We start from the raw sequence: 16,196 nt of genomic DNA, 5'->3' as shown, positions 1-16,196 counted from the left end.
CGCATATCTCTAAATGATGGAACACTAGCCAAGCCTGACTAGCATTTTTTTTTTCACTTTTTCTTCCATAGCAATAACATTACTTATTAAATAAACAAGTAACCGCAACACTTTCTGATAAGTTGTGTATAATAATAACTTATCGTGGCTGTAATTGACAACTACTTTCTTCCTCAAGACTAATGTGGAACTTTCACAGAAACTTTCCGCAAAATAAATAATATTTTAGCTTTATGATTTAACGATAGCTGTATAATCCTGACACTTAAAGACGGTAAAAACAATAAATTATAAAATACGTAATATAAACAGATGTATTTACCCCATATATTCTCGCCTCAGGTTCAACAACCAGAGGCAACCTTTCTTCATTCTTGGTACGCATTGCATCTAGCCATATACTGACAACGATGATTTAAGTGAAAGTTAAGATTTTTCTATTACAAAAAAAATGTAACAATATTATTGTTGACTGAAATTTTTTTCGTGCCCATCCACGTACTACTTGTCTTTTTATCTTTCAAATATATTTTTTATGTTTTAAGCTAGCACACTGTTAAAAAATGAAAACAAAAGCAGATATGAAGATTCATCTAAAAGAAAAACAAAACAATACAAGCGAAAAAAAAATTCAAAACCATCACATAACAGAAGGAACAAAACAAGAATTTTTTAATCACATATATATACCAGTTGTTGCAGAAGCCCTGGTTGAAAATTCAGTGAAACAGTGCATCAATGAAGAAACGGGCAAAATAATTTGGCAAGGCTCTTTGGAGTGTCTAATTAAGTAAGTTGACAACAATCTTTACAACAATCTTTATGTCAAAATATTCATCGTCATTAAATATCAGCATAAATTTAACCCTGAAAAGAACATTTTAGAGACATTACGCATTACTTGTACTAGCAAATCATTTACCAACATTTGTCTGTTTTGCACCGCTTAATAATTCTACAACTGTACATGCCTTAAGTCTTTTTATAGCGTCTGATTTACTCGCGTTGATAGACTGTCATTTAGGCAGGAAGAGCAAAAATAGTTCGTGAAAATAGTCACATGATTGGTGTCTTTATAACCAATATTGCGTCACATTCCAATTGTCTAACCACATACTCCTCTTTCACTATGTTCGATCATAAATATATCATATTGTTTTGGTTTTCAAAATTGACATTTTTTGTTATTAATGGTATCATTGTTTGAAGATTTTAATTTGTTTATCAATTTTGTTAACAATAAAACGAAAGCAAGATGTATTTAAAAATAATTAAAATGTTGCTGTAATCTAACTAATGGCATCATATGAAACAATAAATTCAAGTTTCTGATCATTTATATTTGCCTTATTTACCTGACAATGAAATTGCATAATTTGGAATATCTAGGTAGTGTGTAGCTTAATAACGAAGAGTTTATATTATCAAAAAAATGCATTTTTTCTTCTCCTAAAACAGAATGCACTTTACTAGATCAATTCTACTGTCACTATAATTTCATGCATTTGAAATAAGAATCAACAGAGCACCACAAAATGTTTAAATATTATAAAAAGCTGCACTGTCCGAAAAAAACATGACCTCCTGTTTTTTTGTAAAACTTGGCAAGCACTGAAAAATGACGTTTCAGCTTAATTAATTTTAACCACAAATATGTTTTGCAAATGCAAATGCGGATGAGAACGGCACAATAGGTTGAATACTCACTTCATGTGAATCTATAAGAATATTTATTTTCGGTTTGTTTTCACATGTTAATATGAATATATCATCATGTTTCTAACCATGTATAAATCTTCAAAAAAAATGAAAATAAATAAGATTTTCGCTACAAACATAGAATTTGAGGAAGCATGCGGCTGAAGCGAGATTGTTTGTTATAGCTACCCTAATTTATTCACATTCCTTCACAGTTTTTATTTAGTTCGGTATGAGAGCTTTTTATCCTAGCCGACATTATTTATTCTTGTGTTGGAATTGTGACTATCTAGCTAGCTTTTTAGATACCTCTGCATAAAATGTGAGTTGGTGAGCAGTTGGTGAGCAAAAATTTTTTTAATCGCCAGTGCTTTTATTTACACCGACGTTGTGATAAAGTCAGCTAGTAGAGTGCGACGTTTAAAAGTATTTACCATCGTCATCAGTATTTACCAGATGATGATGTAATATGTGGTGCTAATACAAATGTTGATGGTGTTGTGGCACAGATAATTTATTTTATTATCGTTGAATTTAAGGTACAGTTAAAACTTAAAAATTTGAGTGCATTTCGACTACACCAATTACAACAACCATAGCACACTCCATAATCCATTGAGAGGTTTCATATCACTTCGTCATAACGTTTTTGTTTTCGGGAATAGTTTTCACCCATGTTGGTTTCGAAGACCACAGAATTCAAGTATTATTAATAACGGTAGGCGGTGAGCCTATTAACAATTTACGAAAAATTCAAAACCGATTAGTCTCGGAGGCAATTTTGATGTCGATGGCATAAAAAACATACTTTTCACTGAATTAAAAGTCCTAGAACTAAGACCTATAAAAATTGAATTAACGACTTAACCTTAGTGTGGTATGGTTTTAGACCGGTTTGATAAAATGGCGCTAAAATCAATTTGACCAATTGCCATAGTTTCTGAGTTTTTGAATGTAGGCATTTTCGGTGGCACCGATAAGCCATACCAATTTTTACGAAAATTCAAGTGCACAAATCATTAAAAACATTTCTCGTAATTGAAATAAGGCAGACAGCATCTGAATCAAATATGTTCTAGGTTTGAAGCCAAATGTTTCGCCCCGTCTAGGGATATAAGATGTGCGCTTGTACTGCGCAGTGCAGAATATTAAACTTTAAAATATATAGCTAAAAATAGGGTTAATCATTACAGCTTAGTTTAACTGATGCATTTTTTAGATATTACGGTTCGCAAAAAGAGCTATCCCGTAGGGCTACATCCGGCGTGTGAGGAAAGGCTCAAGCTAGTTTGTACAATTTCTTGGATTATACTTTATTACCGTAAAATAACGAATCAGGGAAATAACAACTCAGAAGACTAACGTACATTAACGTACTAAGTATTTATTAATAAACCCCAAATAGAAAAAATATTTCAAATATAAAAATATTCTGCACAAAGATTAGAAAAAGTAACAAACTATCAAGGTGTAACTATTAACACATAAAATGTTATGAAAAACCAGCACGAATAGTTAAATTAATCTAATTAGTCATTGGTTGCTACGTGTAATGTTTTTAAAAAAAGTGGATATGTGCGTACTAGGCGAGGGCGTAAGTTTACAACAAAAAAAATTTAGGTAAAAAAAAGTAAATTATTTTAATGTTACTATCTGATTCGTTAATGAAATGCATTTTCAGAATTGAGAAATTGTAGTTTGTGCCTTAAAAAAATTGTAAATTCGAGTTTAAACAATACTTTTAGACACCTTCTGTTCTACTGTACATTTGCTGTACATTAGCAGGTTGATTACAATGAAAATAGGAATGAACCATGTTAAAATGGAAAAAAATCTTGCAGTTATTTCTTGCACTAATTTAGTGAGCTCCTAATGTAAACTCCTATTTCAAATTTAGTCATCACTATACTGCTGTTAATTCCACGTTGCCTTCTAGAATAACTTCGTGTTGTATAACATCTCCATTTTTTGTTTTAATAGCAATTGAGTGAAATGATGGCCGCTTTGAAGGAGCAGTGCAAGTACATACTGACGATGGATTGCTCACACTGTCGTTCAGTGTTCCCTGAAATTTTCAATATTGAATAAGCGAATTATAAATAAATTACACTGTCAAATCAACCTATTAAACGCACCCATTGTATGAATTATTTTAAAGTGTAACACAAAATTACCTTATCACAATCTCCTTCGCTGCATTCTTTGTGTTCTTTGGACTCCATTTTTTTACATGTTGCTTTCATTCTGTTCAGCAAGTGATTCAATTTTGCGAGTAGCTCTTTTGATTCAATTGGTTTCTTTCCGCCTGAAAGTCTTGTAACTAAACTCATTAAGTTCTTAGGTATCCTGTATCCGGCATCTTGTGCAGCCACAAGAAAAGACGGCATAAGGGTTATGGCTTTGTCGTAACTGGTCAAGTATAAAGGAATAAATGTAGAACCCATGTTTTGATGATATGCCATTCTAGCTATGAATTTCAAAAAAAATTCATATAGTCTGTGCTTTAATGAAGTGTGTTCTAAACATAGTAAAAAAGGAAAAGTTATTTTACTACGGAAATAATCAGCCTAAAACAAATTTTTTTTGTTACGCATCGTTATATGCTTGGTTTTAAACTATGACTTAAAGGATAAAAGTGTCTCACTTTACAGTGAACATTTAAAAAAAGTAATCCGCATTGAATATTTTTTAGTAGTACTACGCACATACTCGTAATAAAAAAAAAGCGAGTTAACACATTGCCATTTAAATAGTGTGTTTTTATACAAAATGAAGGAAAAATGATGTATTTTTACCTTTGTTATGTTCTGCAAAGAAAATTAGCACATAATCGCACGAGTCTATATTTTTTTCTATGTAAGACGACATTTCTTTTCCAACGTCTATTTGACCTTGTTCAAGTAGTGATAATTTTACATCTATGCCATAGGCTTTTAAAACCAACGCTAAATCTCTCAATAAGGTGTCTAGAAGCTTGCACCCGGGACGATTAAGGATCATAACTCTAGTGGCAGTATCTATAAGGAGGGTATGAGTATGAGAATAACTGAATATGGTACAAAAAACTGTTCTTACCTGCTCGTCGAGCAGAAATAATATTTTGATCGAATGCTATCATAGTTTCTTATCTTAGTGTAACAACAGTATTTAAAAGGAGAGGCGAATTGCGTTTCGGCACGACCGCTAAACAAAAGTTCACGATGTCAGTGTTCATTTTATACACCAAATCGACTGGCTGGGTATGCTTCATTAAAAAGACTTTCCTATTATTTAATTTTACATATAACAGATATCATGACAAACCCAAATTGACACCGTAATGCTTCTTTAATTTAGGAGTTCTAGCTTATATTTCGGCTATTTGCTATCCTTGCTAACTTAAAGGTAAACTTAAAGTGCACTAGACCTCGTTATGAAGACCCTCGTTTAAAGCAGTAGCAAAAGGAACTGTAGAGGCGTTGGTAAATAGTAGTAACAAAATGAAAATATTTTTTTCGCATGTTAACCTCAAAGAACTGGATTTGCATTAGCAAAAATATTTGTCATCAACTGCCTGCTTATCGCCTTCTCTAAATTCGACTAAAATTGGTACATATTTTCGTTGCCATAAGTTTCCTCCTGCCTAAATCTAAATTTTTCTTCTCTCGAACTAAGAAAAAAACTAGATATAAGGAACTCAAGGTACAAAATGTAACAGAAACTTGGTAATATTTTCAAAGTTTTATCGGTATCAATATTATGTTTTACTAACAAAACAGTTCAATGTCATCCCAATCAATAAATTCGAATCATAGAAACATTATTAGAGTATGCAGTAGAACAAACACAAATAAATTTTTGAATTTTCAGATATCATCTTGTCAATAACATTTTAATGAGCCAAATTTTATTATGGGAAACCACTGATCTCTGAGAGATAATATGCTAGGTTTATGAAGACGTTGCCCATTGTGTAATGGAATCAATAACACAAAAATGCTGCTTTGATTCAAATTTGTTGTGATTTTTGATTGTATTTGAACAGAGTTAGTTGTGGTTGAACACTTTAGGGGTTTATGGTGTTGAAATCAACACTATAAATTTTTGCAGGTTTAAAAAATACAGAATTTCAATAAATTGATTAATTAATTTTTTAAAAATATTTTTCTGTATAACAAACTCTCGATATAACGAACTTATTTTCGGTTCTCTTAACGGTTCGTTATACAGAGAGTCTATTGTACTTGTGTTTTATTTTAGCATTCAACACATACGGAACAAATGTTTAGTTACTGCAAAAAAGTTATTGACCTACTTTGTAAAACTTCGTCATACTTTCCTTCTTTCCCAAAGGCACAATCTCCTTTTTGTGATTTTCGGAGCCATTTATTTGCACTGGTGGATTTCTGTTTTAACATCCTAATTGTCTTAAAGATAACCAGAATTAGGAATATGGACAAGCCTCCTATTGCAACAAAAATGATAGATGTTTTTATTTGAGATTTCTTTGTCAACTTTTCTTCCACAGGAAAATCAAACGGCACAAGTCTACAATGCCTTTGCGTCAATTCAGATTGTTTTAAGTATCGAGTAACTTTTATGACGTCATTTGAAAAATACTTGCATACTTTTGACATGATAGATAATATTTCGGAGAAACCTAGAAATAAAATTCAGATTATTATTAATGACTAGTTGCATGGGAGTCACAAAGTGATTTAAATCGAAACAAAAGGGAATACTTAAAACACTCTGTTTGATACAGCATTAAAATTCAAATTTTAATTTTAAAATTGTCAATTGACTTTAACAGGTTCTGAAATAAAATAATCTGCTAAAAATATTCAGAAATATAAAGAAGCTCGTTCAGCAAATTAAGGTAGCTTGATTTCTGAAGCAACATCTCTTCGGAAACAGAACCTTTATCAAAATGTTACCTGGAGGGTTGCGACAATTGGAAAATGCCTTCACTGCACCTAGAATGTTTACCAACAAGGCGTCAACAAGGATTTAATATGCATGGAAATTCAAAACACGTGTGACATAGCGGCCAAAAAGAATCGACATCCAAGTAGTTTTGCCTCCTTTTGGGTAGATATGCATAGTACAGCGATTTAGTATACACATTATCGACAACAATTTAACATGTGACACAGTTGCAAACAATTATCCTCCAAGGTATGCCTCAACTGCATCCAGCTACCATCGTAGATAAAATTGTTCAGACAAGAGCCGTTCGTCGCCCTTTTCAACGCATGAAACGGATTTAAAGGTAGCCTTACTTAATGATCAAACTCCAAAATTGCAGTCGTCTTCAATACTGGAGACTAATACTGGAGGTATCAAGGAAAATATTCTGTAGAGTAACCATTACACTTATAATTAACCATGCATCTAGTATTTTAGTACTTACCAGCGAAACTAAAGGCAGCTATCTCGCATGTTGCTACAAGTTATAGAATAAAAAGAAAATGAAATTATGAATTATGATACAATTGTTTAACGATATATTAGGAGCGGTTACAAAAGTGAAATTAAATCGGCTAAGTCATTTTGGTGTACATTGCGTGTTTTCAAACATATGGCATGGCATACACATCAGATTCAGTCCACTCAAGTTAATTTCAATTAAAACTGGAATTCTTCCTCAACCAGGATAAAACCTAAAATTAGTATTATATATCCATCCACTATTTTTTACATTAAATAGACTTGCTTCTTCCATAGGAATGCACAATATCGCATATTGAAGTGCAGTACAACCACCCTGCTTAAATAAGATAGTCCAAATGCGACAATCATCTGCACAGGGAACAAAAAAAAGAACCAGTTAACTAATTAAGAAAGAAATTTTGATAGGCCGGTACTTCGAATATAAGATTTACCGCCTGTGTTAAAAAAAGTACCACTTGACTGTGCAAAGTATGATATTGTTTTACTTCTAAGGAATAAACCCTGATGTTCGGAGAATGAACCTGTCATGTCTTCTTAATAAAGCCATGTGAAATATTTCTATCAGCCTTGCCTATTTAGCCTTGAAAGAGTTGGAGTGTTTACACATTTACACCTTTTTAAGCCGTGTAGTTTTACTCAAAATTGTAATCTTGGCAGAAAGCATTTAGACGCAGAAGTTTATAAAACCAACTTTTTGAGTTAAAATAGATATTTCATTTTATAAAAACTACTAATTCTCCCTCTAAAAGAGTAACAACTTACATGGAGTTTTCTTTATGCTCAGGGATTTTGTTTTCCCAGATGGGATTTGTGTGACATTTAAAATGTATGATACTTCGTTAATCAACTTATCTTGTGCAATAAGAAAATCAGCACTGTTTATCTAAAAAATTCAAACCATTTGCTTGTATTAAGGTGGCAGTAACCTATTTAAAATGGCTTTTTTTACATAATCAGTTACGAACGGTTATTTTCATTAGGCTACACTGCACGAGCTTTAACTTTCAATAGCATTTTCGTTTTACTTTAAAATTTCAGACATGATTGGTGAACCATGCAGCCATGATATGGTGTGCGGAATTTTTTATTCGGAATATTTTTCTTTTAACACCGTCCGATGCAGCAGGGGATGCTAACAAAGAATCTTTTTTAAGAAAAAAGGCTATTGTTAAAAAAATGTCAATAAACAACACAACTCCACACAACCTTTTAACACAATAATCCAAGGTTCATTTAAAAACAGAAGCTGATGAAAAATAAAGATATTGTAAAAAGTTGAAGCTCGTGGAAGCAGATTTTTTTTCTTGTTCATAAAACATTTTTAAAGAGAAATTTTTGTTGACTCAGCAATTTTGGTGTTAAGTTGAAATCATTTTATTATGTATTAAGACCTATATGGTTAGGCAATATTAACAAAATGGTATAAACACAAAAATGACTAAATAATTCAGATATTTGGACAACTAAAAAGGGTTACTGTATAATTTATGCGAATAACATGAATGTAATTTTACGGATGGGACTAATAAGTGCTATGTCGTTCACTGAACAACCTCTATAGAAATGGCAGAACACTTAAGGGAATCACGAGGTAATTTTGCAAGTAGGACTCTGAGAGATTTGCATGGTAAATTGTAAATGATATTTTCATGTAACTCCAGATATAGCTTTTTAAATATTTATTTTCTTCTCGCTGGACCTGTTTATATTCGACCTTCTTCTTCGTTAAAAAAAATTATTCTAGTTCCAGTCTTTGTTTAGTGGCACGTGACCCTGTAACGTAATATTTATGCAGCGCTTCAAACATTACTGACTGTTATAGCTAGGCAAACGGATGCCTTCTCTCGGCAAAACAAATGTTCTCTACGAACGATTGTTTTCTTATTAAAAAAATTAAAATAATTTTGCATAAAGTTCTTTAGGAACAATTATGTTTTTTTTAGAAAAAGAAAATAATTCTGCAAATGTTCTCACATAGCTGAGCAACCAAACGAAAAATAAAATGTGCATGATTTTTATTTCAAAGGGTTTTTATTTGAGACCCAGGTTGTGAAAGTTGGTGATAATTCAACATGCCATACATTTGAGTATGATTTTTATTTCAAAAGGATATATCTTGGAAGACAAATAAAAGTTAGCCAAAGTATGTGTAACATCATAAAAAGTTATTGAATAGGGGAGGGAAAGGCGGCTGCATCAGCTCCTCCGCCCTTAATCATATTCGTGCTGAAGGTCCAGCACGAATATAATTAAGGGCAGTTACAATCTTCGTAATTTGAGACGGCACTCGGCATTTGCCTACGTGATTGGCAACATATTTTTAAAGGTATACCTTAACGTCGGCATTTATTTGTCGTGGTGAAATCACGCAGAAGAAGTCCTAGGACTTGTGCGATCAGACGTGTGAAAAAAGCTAAACATATCAACCTCGTCCCTAGGGCATCTTGTATCTTTTCTAACTTTTAAAAGGTCTTATTATGGAGGAGCAGTGTAGTTTAGAACTAAAAGGCCTGAGGACAAGGTTAGTATACTCTAGATTTAAAACTGATTACCTTACATTTTCTTATCTAAACGTCCTTAGAACGAAACCAGGAGCGTTAATATTTGCGCTACATAGTGAAAAAATATCATTTGATACAAACTTTAATTAGACAGTAATCTCTGTGTTTTCCTGTATCGTGGGATGAATTAAAAAAGTGTTCTTTTCCACTGATTTTTTATTAAAACGTATATCCATCTACTGAATAACTTAGGCAACCTCATTTGAGCATTGTACCCCGCCCAGGCCGACAGGTTATAGACGGCTAGTAAGTATATTATGTTGAATTATTGTTTTTAAAAAATTAAAAATCATTAGTACAGAGATCGATTTGGAATTTTTTTTTTAACTTTGTTGGTAAGGCGAATTAATTGTTTTTTGCCATGAAATTCATTAATTTTAGCGAATAAAAGTCATTAATTTGAGTCGTGCATAAATATGACGCAAGGGTTGCGTGCCACAAAAAAAGACTGGAACTAGTCTGAAATTTTAGCGAAGATCGAAGCGGCCGTCAAGGTGGCAAGAAAAACAAAGATTTGAAAACGATATTTGGTGTTACATGAACTTTTAACAAAAAGTAAATATGTCATTGGGAATTTCTTATGAAAATCTATCAGGTAGTCCAACTTGTAAAAGTACTTTGGGATACCTTTAATAAATACGACACTTTTCGTTTTTCATCTTTTAGAATGGTGCCCGTAAAATCGTCACAGAACTCGATTTCCAGCAAGGATTTGCTAATACTGCTTGAAAGCAATCTAGCTCTTCCTATTAACGCCACATTCCAAAATAACTTACAGCTACTCAATAAATAAATTCAGATTAACAAAAGTATTACCTCTTCTTGTGATATGTACTTGGAAAGGTGTAATCGCACACCATTGTAATGTATGTTTACTAAGTATCCCCAACAACCTACATGAAAATTGAGAAGTGCTTCAGAGGATTTACGCAGAATCCTGTAATACTTAGCTACCGTACAAGCAGTTCTTAGTGTCGTTACAAAATGTTAATGTGCTTATTTTGGAAGAGAAATACTTTAAGGCGTTTCTTTAATGACTTAATTATTCCACGTATTACATGCTGAAAAACCATATCTTAACAAAATCGTTTCTTCCAACCTGCTTCAACAGTGTACAACGTCGCGAGAAGGTACAGCTGTTCTTTGGCATTAATTGCAGATGCGACTCGTATGGAAAAACGAACATTTTGACATTTCGGGTACATGGATGCACACTCATCATGTATCGATGTTGCATCCACCAATTTAGCTAAGATGTAAGAAAACATAAAATGTGATGTTATATAACATATGAAATATTAGATATAATAGATAGATATATATAGATATATAAAGTTTTGCATAACATCTTCTGTCGCTGCAAGTTGTAATGTTGCACAAAATACCAAAGTGTGTATTAAAAGTATGGAAAAAGATTGCTTAAGACTAAGACTTATAACGTTTTTTTATTGAATCAAATAAATTTTCATCATGCAGACTAACGATCTCTTCAGTTCAAGCGAATTTGACGCTAGCAACGGAAATGGTGAGTAACATTTACCTACTTTACAACATTTGATACTCCTAGCTAATAGAGAATGCTTGCTAAAGCATGGCCCGCTATTACGAGGAATTATTGATTAGTCCATACCCGGACGGGGCTGAAAATTCTGATGACGGTAGTAATCAACTGACGATCTCGCAATTTAGCTAGTATCTACAACTTAACACCAATATCACCAATGTTATTGGATTATTAACAAAAAACCGAACATATGATAACCACAAAGTCACATGTTCAAAAAACGGAAACATGTAAGGGATTACCACGAGAATAGCGCCTTTGCTAATTTTTTTTACATTATATACAAATTGTAACCTGGTTTCGTTTCTTTAGTGACCAACAACCTTTGCATATTAATAAAGTAGACTAGCTGACTAACAAGTTGAAAAATCCAAAATATTTTACGGATCCTGAATATGATCCGTTAATATGCCAAAAAAATTCTAGATATTTAATTAGTCTTTTTTATACAAACCTTAAAATATTTATTAAAAAAAGTCATAGGATATGTTCTTTTGCTTTGACAACTTTAGGAATGCCATTGGTATCTTATGAAAAAAAAAATGCGGTCGCAAATGTTGCAACATGTTGCCTAACAAATCGTCAATAAATCAGGCCAACATGTTAGTACGGTTTGCTATACCATAATTCATAACAAGCGGCAAACATTTATATATGTTCGTTCATTTGCTGCTTTACTGTCCTTCGAGTAGAACGTGTAAAGAAGAGCCTGTTTTCAATTGGTCCCTTAATATATGACAATGCCGAAAAAAGAGGGGGTCCTACAAGAAATTAGATGCGCAAAAGAATAAGCCGAAATGGGAGCTCAATCAATAATCTCACTGGCTGAAAAATTAGTGTTTGCTATCCAATTTCCTGCTAAATGTGAAACGTATTGCTTTATTAACTTGACAATTCAGGTTTCCTGAAAAAGCAATATATCTTACATTAATGATGAGGTTACTAAAGCTACAGCAGAGTATATTAGAAAAAGTAGATCAAGTTATCATCAAGTTATCATCAAGTTTAGATAATTGGTTAAAAATAGCTGAGGCTTTCCAATCAAGATGAAACTTTCCTAATTGTTTAGGGGAAATTGATGGGAAGTATATTCAAATAAGACCCCCACCTGGCACCGGTTTTGAAAATTTTAACTGCAAAAAACCTTTTTAATAACCTTATTGGTCATAGCATGTCTCAGATTTTGGTAGCAATTGACGGATGAATTACTCTGGTGTTTGAATTAACTTAGATTTATGCAGAAAACTAAAAAAACCTGCTTGAAAATCCTAGATGCTACCTATTTACCTTATGAATATATCAACATACAGCATACTATTGTTAGGGATTAAAGCTAATCTAACATCCTAAACATGTATCCTAAAAAAGCGTCTACAACTACCGTCATAGCTGATCAAGATGAATATGAGGGAACATGTTTTGCATTTGGCAAATAGATTGCCTTCAACAAAAGGAAACGACTATGCTCCCTCTGGGTTTATCGATTCCGCGAATTCCCAAAGCAAAGTTGTGCAAGGGAGTTGGAGGTCAGTAAAAGGAAATCTCTTATGGTTTTCTCTTTATTTATTGTGTCTTAAGCAGGAAGAAAGCCTCTAAAGTGACTTTAGAAATATTCAGTAAATGTTTCATGAATGATGGAAATGTCGAATGGCAGTGGGACACTGCATAGACAAAAAAGAAGCAACCAAACATGTATTTTCGCAATTTTAAACAACTTTTTTTAGTAGAAGTACTATTATTGTTTATTTCTTATCAAATACAAGCTTTATTATTCACTTAACATTACAGTATATGTTCCTTGCTGTAGTTGTTGCTGTTGTGGAACTTGATTTTCACATTTATGGCGTGTCTGAAAAAGCTGCAAGTTAGCAAAACGATACAGATTTTGAACACTATTGTTGGAACGCATTCCTTCACCGGGTGCCCTTAAATAACCATAAGTGCCTAAAGCAAACCGCACCAAAATGCTGGCCAACATGTTGGTCCGGGAGTGTTAATTGCAATGTTAGGTACGACATAGTATAGAAACGGGTAGCGCTGAAACTTTGAAAGCGACACAACTAAACATTGCGGCTGACTAAAAAATCATAACGTCAAAGTTTGGGCATCGCAATAAATTAGCATCCAATTGATTAGGTGAACTCCCAATAATAAAAAAGCTCTGCTAAAACAGCCTACCTCCACGTAAGTTACCATGATGATACTTAGCTGGAGGGGGTTTGAAGACATAGCATATCCCAGCAATAATGTTTTAATGTTTAAGAGCACTATGATCAACACTTTGGAAAATAAAAAGGATTTTTAGAAACCTAGAATTTTCAAAAAAGAGAAGCTCTTAAAAGAAAAATAATCACCAGGATAGTTAAATATCTACATCTACCAGGAATAATCTAATTCTTAGTTCTAAAGCTTTTTAATGGCTGTATTAACTTTTCTTTAAATTTCATCACAAAACAGAAAACGGAGGAAACCTATTTGCTCTCAAATTTTGCACAGGCTGCTTCATCTTAGTATTTTAGCACTTAATGCGTACTGTTGCTCTTGAGTTTTTCTTCAAATGCTTGTTTGTTGCAAGTCTTGTTCGCACCTAAAAAGTTAGTTACTGAATTCAATATCATTGTCTATAAATAACTTAAAATTAGATTCGTTGCTTTAAATTGAATTAAAGAAATTGTTTACATTTAAGGACTACCTAGTATTGTATGATTCTTAATAACATTCCATATGAATAAAAAGCTTACCCTTTTTGCCGTTAATGGCCTAAAAACAAGAAAAACAAGATAAAATACACTTCTATAACACTATTAGCTAATTTTGGTGACCTTTTAAGTCCTTCTTACGTTAACATTTCTTTTTATCATTCTTTCAATTTTTCACCCCGACCCTATTTTGTCCTAGATATTTCGAACATAATATGACAAAAGGTGCTGATCCCGTTCACAACATTTCATAGGTTTTCCCAAACGGAACCAAACTTGGAAAACAGACAGTACTTCTTAAAAGCAACAAAATAGCAGCATTAAATTTCTCCTTATGTCAAAACAAAGTAAAGAGCAGTAAAGCATTAGAAAATAAACAAGCGATATTTTATATTTGGGAGAGCAATAGCAACATGTTAAACAACTTAATTACATAATCCAGTTATATAAACCTGTTGAAGAATTTACTCAAATTTATTGTGCATTTTATCACAACACGGTTGGTTGATAATTTCATAAAAAAGGCTAAGAAAAAATGTTTTAGATGACAACCTGTAGAGGAATCAACTCAAAAACATTTAAAATTTATGTTATGTTTCAAGATTATTCCCTTGTAACAATTTTTGAATGGTCTTGTTTTGGCAACATAACATCCAGTGTACATAATATATGTATACTCTCTACTGCATATACTAAATTATATTTAGAATATCAGAACTTGTCCGTTAACGTATCCTTAATAGGAACATTGAATTTATTCATCTGTATAAATTTGGTCATTTCAGTTCATGACGTTGACGTAGTCATAAAAGTTGTATATATACGGCTAAAATTCAACTTTGCCCTTAGAAATTTTAGAAGCTATACTAAATATTGTTAAAGTAATTTTTTAAAGTTTAAAGATTTTACCTGGATATCCACAACAGCATTTGTTAATATTAGGAGAATAATCCAAAGATACTTTACAAATACCATTCTTAAGCTCTCTGTATGCTGAAGTCATGAAGTCAATTTGCTTTTAGTTATGTCTTTTTCTCAAATTTTTTAAAAATTTTAGCACAGAAAATAATAAGATAGAAGCTATGGTGACAGCTGATTTCAATGCATGTAATTAACCTTACAGAGATTATAATTAACCTACGATTCTTCTTAAAACCGCATTGACCTGTGAGGTCATTCTTATAATACATCGTTTATTTCATCCAAATTGCTTTTTCGAATTATAGGTACATGTGTATATATATACAATTAGAAGGACTAAAAACATCACCTTAGAATGATAAAGTCATGCATACAGTGGCTCTTACTTTAAGAATTTTTATTGTCATGGCAGTATAGATAGCATTGCAGCTATGGCAGTTAAATCTATATACCACATTTGAATGTAGATTCTGTATTAATTGAAAGTGATAGATATATAGTCGTTTAAATCGAAGGAATGACAAATCTTTAAATTTGAAGAAAAATGCCTTTAACCATAAAAATGAGAAATGCATAATACTTTTTTTCCAAGTGAATCCGAATGAATCATTCGGAAACATTCCGAGAAACTTTTTAAATTAAGTTGTTGATGCAGCGATCGCTTAATGTAAAATGGCAGCCGTTTCTTTACAATATTTTTTTATGTTCTTTTTCGACATGGAATGTTGGAAAATCAGCCAGAATCCTAAAAATTCTTTAAAACAGGCCCTGATTTATATTTGACAGGCAGAACATCATTAAAAGTTTAAATATTGTTATGTCAACGTTTAACATTGATATAAATAAATGGTAAGCAATTGTTTTTTAACATTGTGTCATATGGCACATATTGGCATATTTGTTGCTAAAGAGAGGCGGTTGTTTAGGTGATAGAAAGAGGACAAAAACATCATTAATAAATATTTCATATTACAGTGGCTTAAATTATGTAGGACAGTTATCTAGTTTGATTTGATAAAATCAGACAAAAAGAGATACAAAAGGCACACACAATGCTGGTGTTTATTCCCATATTCAAATAATAGACTCCTTGTTCTCAACTTTAAAGTCCAGCCAGGATTTCTAAATCATATCCTTATAAAAAAGACAAGTAATTTAACACATATTTTCAGGATGGCAAACCCTTAGCATTATTGTTTATTTTCCTCAGTACCAATTTTAGAATTAGGATACCATTTTTAAATTTTTATCTCGGTGGGGCAAATGGGATTTTGAACCCCCATTTTCAGTAGCGAAGTCTACATGGATTATTAAAAAAAA

At 32.3% G+C, this 16,196-nt stretch overlaps 2 protein-coding genes across 2 annotated transcripts in view; both read right to left on the bottom strand.

The window, feature by feature from the left end:
* The window catches only part of LOC130636338 (transient receptor potential cation channel subfamily M member 1-like), a 34,680-nt gene extending 34,228 nt beyond the window's left edge, over positions 1 to 452 (bottom strand). The window contains exon 1 of the mRNA XM_057446023.1: positions 323 to 452. Coding sequence (XP_057302006.1) covers positions 323 to 385 — 63 coding nt within the window. The 5' untranslated portion in view covers positions 386 to 452. The remainder of the gene's footprint in view (positions 1 to 322) is intronic.
* A 2,899-nt stretch (positions 453 to 3,351) lies between these two features.
* Positions 3,352 to 14,977, bottom strand: LOC130636328 (uncharacterized). Its single transcript, XM_057446011.1, has 12 exons — positions 14,865 to 14,977; positions 13,998 to 14,016; positions 13,790 to 13,843; positions 10,792 to 10,941; positions 10,509 to 10,585; positions 7,894 to 8,014; positions 7,091 to 7,123; positions 6,615 to 6,653; positions 5,993 to 6,337; positions 4,494 to 4,715; positions 3,873 to 4,216; positions 3,352 to 3,763 (listed from the first exon to the last, which is right to left on the bottom strand). Exons 1-12 carry the CDS (start codon positions 14,928 to 14,930, stop codon positions 3,602 to 3,604), a joined length of 1,632 nt encoding a protein of 543 aa, XP_057301994.1. The 5' UTR covers positions 14,931 to 14,977; the 3' UTR covers positions 3,352 to 3,601.
* Between the last annotated feature and the right edge of the window lie 1,219 nt (positions 14,978 to 16,196).

Source organism: Hydractinia symbiolongicarpus, chromosome 1, assembly GCF_029227915.1.
Source record: "Hydractinia symbiolongicarpus strain clone_291-10 chromosome 1, HSymV2.1, whole genome shotgun sequence".
Classification (NCBI taxonomy): domain Eukaryota; kingdom Metazoa; phylum Cnidaria; class Hydrozoa; order Anthoathecata; family Hydractiniidae; genus Hydractinia; species Hydractinia symbiolongicarpus.
This window is presented reverse-complemented; position numbering and strand designations above follow the sequence as displayed.